The 9121-nt window shown below is 39.1% G+C and overlaps 1 protein-coding gene across 1 annotated transcript; it reads right to left on the bottom strand.

Annotated features, from left to right (window-relative positions):
* Positions 1 to 3454: 3454 nt before the first annotated feature.
* LOC143715592 (E3 SUMO-protein ligase ZBED1-like) lies at positions 3455 to 5411 on the bottom strand. The gene is made up of 3 exons (XM_077207374.1): positions 5231 to 5411; positions 4168 to 5194; positions 3455 to 4077 (listed from the first exon to the last, which is right to left on the bottom strand). The coding sequence occupies exons 1-3, from the start codon at positions 5392 to 5394 to the stop codon at positions 3559 to 3561; spliced, it is 1710 nt and encodes a 569-aa protein (XP_077063489.1). The 5' UTR covers positions 5395 to 5411; the 3' UTR covers positions 3455 to 3558.
* Positions 5412 to 9121: the final 3710 nt, after the last annotated feature.

Raw genomic sequence — 9121 nt, 5'->3', positions numbered from 1 at the left:
AACATATGGATGAGTGAATGTTCGCAACAAGTTCCGTAAAAAGCGTTTAAAAGTAAGGCTTTAAGTTAACTTTTACCAAATATGAAGACGTTAAAGTTCAGTTATAGACCTTTAGCGCATTGAGTTGAAATTAAAAATGTGATATCAATATCGCATCATTACCGAATTGAGGGTTGTTTAATAGTTATCAAGCACCAGCTGATTAAAATGTTTCTTCAAACAAAGCGACAAAAGTAATTTTCTGATCAATCATCGTACACGGATGCAATGTGTTTTGTTGTATGCCCAGATTTTGAGGGTCGCTGGTAGAAAGATGCTTTTGTATTTTTAAAAACATAGGTAGATCTACATAGATGTTTTACACTAAAAAAATATTTCAGAGATCCTTGTGCGGTAGGCCTATTCTTTATTCGCATAAAGGGTTAAAATATAAAAACATAAATTTAAGCACTATTTATTTAAAAATGGTATAATAAAATAATGTGGTTTAAACCATCATTTTATTAAATCAAGCTAATTCATGTGAATACTGTCGTATATGAACAAAGAGAAGACCTAGAGTTCACTACAGCTAACTGTAGGAAACAGATATCCATGGGGTGAAAGTGTAAAGAAGATACCATACAAAACATTACAATCACACCCGGCAATACGATAAGTGTTGTGATAGTGTTGTTAAAAATGAAACCGTGGTAAACAATTTAAGAACACTAGCACTGTTAAACATGAGGTTCAATAACAATGTTCAATATAAACAACTCTAATGCGACTGAGCGTGTTTCACATATAACTGCTGATAGTTGGATATAATTTATCTAACAATTGAAATTTACGATGTTAAAACATTTCGTCTGCTGATGAGGCCAAAACTGCTTATCACATGTTTTCATAACTTACTGCTTACCGTCTGTTTTCTGGATCAGGCCTAAAACTGATAGTCCTTCCAAAGTTCTTTACCATCACCCTGATAAATAAAAAAATATAGTCAAGTTTTCCCCAGAGACCATCGATATAGCATATTTGTTTTTTATGAATGCATTGAATAAGTTTGAAACTATTTCAAACTCTTAATGCTTATACACTATGAAATAAATGTAGCAAAACATTCACAGTCTCATTCAGATCACTGAACACACCCCTCTGACTGTCAAACGCTGGTGTGAGAGAGAAATACTTGGAAATAGTTCTTTTCAACTTTAAATGGTCAATATGGACATCTATGTGATAGGAGCTACTTCAACCCTGGTGAAAATGTAAGATTATTTTATTTTTTATCTAAAACTAACATAATTGGTACAGTAAATTTGTAAAATATTTATTTTAAATGAACAGAATGCTTTTCAACTTCAGTAATTTAGTAAGATTTTTTAATGAACAGCATGATTTTCAACTTCAGTAATTTAGTAAGATTTTAAATGAACAACATGCCTTTCAACTTTAGTTAAATTAGTAAACTATTTATTTGATATATGATATATTTTAATTTATACACTTTTAAAGGAACACAATGCTTCTCAATGGGCTCAGGAACGTGTCACAAAAACAGATACCAGGCCAGCCACACGCTGGTGTGACAGAGAGAAAAGACTTCAGGGGAAACACTTGTGGTTTTTTTTCAACCATGGTGAAACAGTAAGATGAATTTTTTTTTTAATTTATATACTTTTAATTGAACAGCATGGTTTTTCAACTTGAGTCAGTGTCAAATATTTGTGAATGACTAAATGTAAATTTTATAATCATTTCATTTAAATGAACATAATGCTTTTTCAACTTCTGTGTGAGATAAACTTCCAAGGTCCTCAGCAATGCGGAGGGAGGGAAATTCCTTCTTTGACACACACACACACGCACGCACGCACGCACGCACGCACGCACGCACGCACGCACGCACGCACGCACACACACACACACACACAAACACACACACACACACACACACACACACACACACATAGACGCTCGCTCTCTATGTTTTTGAGACAGTGTGAGATCATTCATACATTGGATTGTTTGCAATATTTTTGTGGCTTTATTTTATTCAAACTTTTTGTGTGAGGGGCAATTCCATGAAAAGGTCATCCTTACCATGAAAAAATAAAGTTTTAACCAAAAGAACAAAGCCCTTTTTAAGTTGTCCATTTAGGTCTGTAATATACTGTATTAATGTGCTTTAACAAAAATTTTAATAAAATTGCCTTGTTTATCCACCAGATATGAGGTGAGCAACAATGCTTAAATTACATTTTCAACCAGCCATATTTCATGCTTTCAAAAAAAGGTATCAAAGACCCCCCTTTTTAAACTTTATTTTAACAGTAAGCATTTTGCAGAAAGATGGAGGCATGCCTGAGAAATACATAATTTGGTCATAACAGCACTGCCTGTTGAATGTATAAGGGCTATAATAAAGAGGTCTTGACGCTTCAGTGCACTGTCACGTCCATAACGTTTTAAAGGTTTAGTTTATTTAATATGACAATTATAAATGCAAATAACTTGAAACTTTATTTACAAAGCTAAATTATATTTATGCTTATTAGGATAGACAATTCATCTCACTACTTTGCTCTGAACAACCATAATAATGCGTTACAGACGTGACCGTTACGGACGCTTCATATTAAATCATGCATATGACTATTGTGATCTGTTTCAAGAAAGAAATGATTTTGGCCACTTCATTTCAAGTTGTGTTTTGTAGAAAGACTTTATTTAAAGTGAATTTCGTTTTGTATAAATTGTATCTTAATTTTAAATCAAAGTTTCACCAATAGCATGGAGGTGCGATCACTTGCAACACGTAAACTTGAGCGCGTCTCATAACTGAACAGAAACTCGACGTATGCCTCTCAGAAATATAGCCTATCTATAGAAAGATTGCAAAGATCAAAACGAAAAGAAATAGGCAACTCTCTGATTGTGTAATCTGTATGTGCTTTTTCCACCACCACGTCCCTTTAGAGGCTCGGTACGATCAAGCTGACAAAATAATAATAATAATAGGCTAATAATATTGCGTGTCAATTATTTTGTCAAATCATTTTTATACGAAATAAAATGTGATGATTTTGACTCGCGACTAGGGATGCTCATTTCGGTTATTTTTCCCGACCGACAACCGCCGCTCGTAAATCGATTATTAACCGTTAACTGATAAGATTATAACGTTAATATTGAATTGGCATTAAATAAAAATAAAATGCGTATCTGTGACCCGTTAAAAATAAAAACAATTGTATTTATTTATCAAAGGGTTTATTTTAATGTGCAAAGTGCAATCTGCAGCATAAAGAACAGATCAACCACAGAACCTGGATTCAGATCAAATTTTGTGACAACAGAGGAAAAACAGAATAAAATAATACAAAAAAAACATGAAATATGCCTACACTTAATATATATATTTTTACACTTAGATAATTAACAAATTAACATGACAAAAAGAAAACAGTGAATCCGTTTGAACGAAACGGATTAAAAGCCGGCATTTTTTTCCGTTAGACTAAGATTTTTCGTTAAATAAAAATAGCAGCCCTACCTCAATCCACACCGTGTCTAATTTTTATTTAAAAAAAGCAACATGTCAACGTGATTTGGGGTTAGTCTGGAGCGCAGCCTGTTGACGGTTAGACCCGCGGCAGAAAACACCCTCTCCGATGGCACAGATGTCCCGGGAATACACAGGTAACGTCTCGCTAGAGTGGCCAGCTTCGGGAAGCGCCTTTCATTTGCTTTCCACCAGTCAAGAGGATTAATATCCAGAGATGGAGGATTGTCTCTCATGTAGATGTCAACCTCTTCTGGATAATCAGTGGCTTGACGAGGGGCGCTGTAGTCATCTCCCAGGAGCATTATCATGGCGTTACTTTGGCTGCGGTCTTTATCTCCAGCTTGGGTAGCAGACACCGCTGTCTCATCTTCCGCATTGGCTATTTCCATAGCAGCACACATTTCAATAAGTTTTGCTTTTGCGGCTTCTTTCTCCGTTTGTGCAAAAAACGGGAGATGTTTATGGCGAGGGTCCAGGACAGAGGCGATCAGCGCAGGTTTGGCCACCAGATCATCCTTGTCAACCTGTGACGAACATATAACCCCCCAATTAATACAAAACAACGACAATAATAGTAATGATAATAATAATAGCCTAATAATAATAATAACTACCTGCATGCGGCCACTTAAGGACTGCCGAACTTTTGCCTTGAACTCCGTCACTCTGTGGCCGTCATCCTCGGCTCTCATCAGGTGTGTGTTCAGCAGGCTAAAGGTGATGGGGTAAATGTTGGAAATTGAAACGTTCTTTTCTGATGACATTATGGTGGTTGCACATTTTAAAGTTTCCAACACGGGTGCAATCTCCTCCATTATTTGCCAGTGTTCGTCTCGTATCTCCAGCGTTCTGGCATCTTGCAGCCTTGTAACCGTTCGGTCAGACAGAACAGCTGTAACAGCCCACCTTTGTTCGAGAAGTCTTCCGAACATGTCACACACCGAGTTCCATCTTGTTTTACAAGACTGAATGAGCTGGTGTTTCGGAAGTTTCATTTGTGATTGTTTATCTTCCAGTGCCTTGCATGCAGGGGTGCTGTGGTTAAAATGCCTAACCAGGCGCCCAGCTGCAACGATGACCCGATGCACGAACACATTAAATCCATCATTTACAGCTAGCTGTAGTGTATGAGCAAAACACGGAACCGACTCCCAGTTCACCCGTTCTGGAGAGTTTGCAGCCACGATGTTGCGTGCATTGTCATGAACACATGCAGACACTTTCCCATTAAGTCCCCATGTCTCCACCGCATCAATTAGTTTAGCTGCAAGGTTCTCAGCTGTGTGTCTGCTAGGCATACTCTGTGTTAGAAGGACAGCTGAATTAACTTGCCAGTCCTCATCGATGTAGTGACACGTTATTGTTATATAGCTCTCCGTTGTGAGTGCCGTCCAGCAGTCAGTCGTAAGGGCCACGCACTTTGTGCTTTCGAGTTGTGATTTAAGCGATTTTTTTCTCTCCTCAAAACGGGCTTCAATTCTACGGGTAATAGTGCATCTTGATGGGATTTCGTAATTGGGCTCAATATAGCCCAGTAGCTCTTGAAAACCTTCACCACAGACGACACTTATGGGCAAAGTGTCTTTTACAACCATTGAACAGATTCTCTGCGTTATCTCCTCAGATCGCCGTGCATCGCATCTTCTCCCTGACAACATGGCGGGCAAAGTTTGTTGCCCTTCATCACTCGATGCTTGTGGATGTTTGCTTCTCAAATGATACTGCATCGTACTCGTACTACTGCTGTATTTTAAAACAGCGCAGCATATTTTACAGGTAACCTCGTCTTCGCCCTTTCTGTTGAAATGGTCCCACACCGTGCTTCTTTTCGATCGCTTCATTTTGCTTGCTCGGTAAAAAAATGTCTGCAGGCACGTGTGTGGTTGCGCGTGTCAATGCGCCCCGTGAGTTAATACATAGTTTTAACTATATAGTAAAACCTATATAGTTTTGTTTTTTAAACCATGCAGCAAAAAAAAAAAAAGCTTAAAAAAACGTTTTAAACCGTTTAACTGATAGTATTAATCGGTCAAAATTTTTACTATCGGTTAACGGTTAAACGGTCAAAATGAGCATCCCTACTCGCGACTGTGCATTAAAATCCATAAACTGGCCGAAAACCGTGCGATCATTTAGACACAAAAAACGTATGGCGTTACATGATTGCTAGTGACTCACATCTACGGACAATAATGTCCATCGGTTCACCTGACTGTGGAGGAAACCTTTTGAACTCCTATATGACAAACATTAATTTTTAATGTATTTTAATTTTGACTGTCTATGTGTTTATAGTAGCCTATTCACGTCCAAGTCGAGAGGCGTCCTGCAATTGCGCAAGGAACCTGATTGGTTCAGGCGCGAAACAGGCGCCCTCTAATTCGCCTTCCTGTCATTCAAGCTCAGGTTTTGACAGCTCGAAGATAGCGTTATCTTAAAGCTAAACACCTACCACAAACGACAGATGGATAAAATGGTAAGATGATACTAAAAACCAATACTTCAATACTTTTACATATTGAATTAAGATGTAGGCCTACAGTAAGATCCAAGCTAAAAAAAAAACTAATTCATAATTGGTTGGGTCTTCAGAATCATTTCAGACAGTCTTCTTAATGTGAAAACACAGCCATTATGCTTCAACAAAAGTGCCATGATGGTTTGATTGTTGATTTTCCAAACAGATTCTATGTATTTCAGACGCGTCACATCCATAACAGGGTTTTTGTCACATCCAAAACGTTGGTTTTTCCTCATAATACACTTCATAAAAATATATATATTTTAAACATCGATATTTTTATGTTCAGCTAAGACCCCTTCATCATGTGGATAGCAATATTTATACATTGGATTTAAAAGTTCACAGACTTTTAAGGAAATCGAACAGTATACCAAAAACTCTGTAATTTTCCGTCACATCCATAACGCATGCATATTTTCCTTTTTTGGGGGTGCTTAAATATATTTTAGAAAAACATATTTTGCCTATCAATTCCCCAGATTGGGTGCTCTGAGAATATGCATTTCCAATTTAAATATTGTAAAAAGTTTTTTTTTTTTCTGAGACATTTCACCTGTAATTATGAGTTCAAATGTCTCATCCATGACGCTGGAATTACCCTGAGATTTTATTTTATATTCTTTTAAAGAACAGATAAACTTTCACCATTTTATTTAAACTGAAATGCTTGGTTCAGTGAATAGTTCTACATTTATTTTAAACTTTTTGTGTGAGGTTTTATTTTATATTCTTTTACAGAACAGATAAACTTCCACCATTTTTTCTTATCACTTTCACGGCTGACCCATTTATACATGCTGCTGCTCAGGAATGCAGGGGACGGTAACAAAACACCAACTTCAAACGATCAAACTAACTGTCACCATCAAAGCCAATACATATCAAACTAACTGTCACATCACTTTGTAACTGTAACATCAAAGCTTATGTTAACATCAAAGGCCAATACCTCCCTTTTCTTTATCAAACTAACTGTCACCATCCATCATTTTGACAGAAGCTGTAACCGCAAGGGGCGGAACTAGATCAAAGGTCATCATCCATCATTTTGACAGAAAGTTTAACCGGAAGGGGCGGAACTAAGTCAAAGGTAATAGGAAGGGGCGGAACTAGGTCAAAGGTAACATGAAGGGGCTGGAACTGGAAGGGGCGGGATAAGGGGCGGGGCAGGAAGGGGAGGAACCGGAAGGGGCGGGGGAAGATCAAAGGATAGCCACGCCCACCTGTCAATCAATCATTTTGACAGGTAGTGTAGGCTATTTACTACAGTTCTTTCAGGCTCAGCAGGGCTGACATGGAGGGACTCAGGAATGGCAGCCACCTTGGGTCATGGCCCTGGAATGGCGGTCTCGGCGGGACGAGACCCTGGAAGGGGGGTCTCGGCGGAACGAGACCCTGGAAGGGTGGTCTAGGCAGGACGAGGCTCTGGAAAAGTAGTCTCGGCTGAACAAGACCCTGGAAGGGTGGTCTTGGCGGGACGAGACTCTGGAAGGGTAGTCTTTGTGGAACAAGAACCTGGAAGGGTGGTCTTGACAGGATGAGACTCTGGAAGGGTAGTCTTGGCGGAACAAGACCCTGGAAGGGTGGTCTCAGTGGAACGAGACCCCGGAAGGGCGGTCCAGGTGGAACGAGACTCTGGAAGGGCGGTCTCAACAGGATGAGACTATGGAGGGCATTCAGGAAAGGACTCTGTACATGATGCGAGAAGATGTGGCGTTCTGGAGGCGGATCGACTGAGCGGGAGTGCATATAGGACGTAATGTTCTAACGTGCAGCCATGCACATTCCACGGCATTCAAGAGTGCAGGGGTTCGTCCAAACCTCCATGGAACCAGAACATGAGCAAATCATCCTCCATGTAGACGGTTGAGGCTAGTTCCAGGAAATCCTTCACATACTTCTCAATTGGACGGGTGGAGGAATAGGCTCATAGTGCATTCAGTTTTGGTCTGGTCATCTGTTATGGTACAGAGACTCGAGACAAAGGTGGTGAATGAAGAAACAGGTTTATTAAAGTTTATTAAAGTTGAGGATGGCGTGGAGAGAGATCGCTGAAACAGGTGGAGTGGAAATGGAGAGAGGTAAGTAGCTGGATGAATGATGGAACCAGGAAGATGATGGAGATGCGGAAAGCACGGGAAGGTAAATGGTTTCACTAGACTTCTGGAAGTAGGTAAGAGAAACCGAGGATTGAGTCTTCACTCTTGAAACATGACCAGTCAATGTGACTGTGTGTGGGGAGTGCTTATGTGCTGACTGTGCTGATGATGTGACGCGCAGGTGCGGGTGATTGGGAAGTGCATGCAGGTGAGGGCCATGGAGGATGATGGGAAATGTATTGAGGAGGAGGAGATTAGCTGGTGACCGTGACAGTATGCTAATGGTGTAGTTGAGGAATTTTACAGTAAATAGGTAAAAAAGTACTTCACAACCCCCAAAACACAGCATAAATATATAGATGAGAAGTAAACGAAAAAAATTATATATAGTTTGTATTATTAAAATATATATTTTTTTACAATCAATCTATATATGTTTGAGGTCATATAGACCCCAAAGGTCATAAGTGTAAACAGGAAACAAGATCATATGAGGGTTAAGATACTGTCGAGGGGAAAGCCCCGCTGCTTCACAAAGCTTAATTTCACCATCACTACACAGAGGCACAATGTTTAACAAACCATGAGGGAAAGAGTACACATTATAATGGGAGTAGAAAACACAAGGAACAGGTAACAATACTCAGAAGAGGAACAGGTGAATACAGTCAGACAAACGAATGCTGCACATTGGTGGTGGTTGGGGAGATTCCCCCTTTCTATGTAAAGCCCTTTGTGCCGAGAAAAGCGCTATATAAATGTAATGAATTATTAATATTATTATTGTTATTAACTGCAATTACAAAGGTGGGAAGAGCCATGATATTTTTTTAATATAACTTTTGTGATCGGCGGAAAGAAAAACTCATATACACCTGATGGCTTGAGGCTGTGTAAATCATGGGATAATTTTCATTTTTGGGTGAACTAACCCTTTATTAAGGC

Source organism: Siphateles boraxobius, unplaced genomic scaffold (assembly GCF_051911475.1).
Source record: "Siphateles boraxobius isolate OS27281-9 unplaced genomic scaffold, OSU_SipBor_1 6, whole genome shotgun sequence".
Lineage (NCBI taxonomy): Eukaryota > Metazoa > Chordata > Actinopteri > Cypriniformes > Leuciscidae > Siphateles > Siphateles boraxobius.
The sequence above is the reverse complement of the archived record's forward strand: the minus strand, read 5'-3'. Positions and strand labels throughout refer to the sequence as shown.

Coding starts and splice junctions, on each gene's coding strand:
- LOC143715592 (XM_077207374.1), bottom strand. CDS start 5,394: ATGAAGCGATCGAAAAGAAGCACGGTGTGGGACCATTTCAACAGAAAG. Junction 5,195..5,230: donor CAAGCATCGAGTGATGAAGG/GCAACAAACTTT, acceptor GTCAGGGAGAAG/ATGCGATGCACGGCGATCTG. Junction 4,078..4,167: donor CCTTAAGTGGCCGCATGCAG/GTAGTTATTATT, acceptor TGTTCGTCACAG/GTTGACAAGGATGATCTGGT.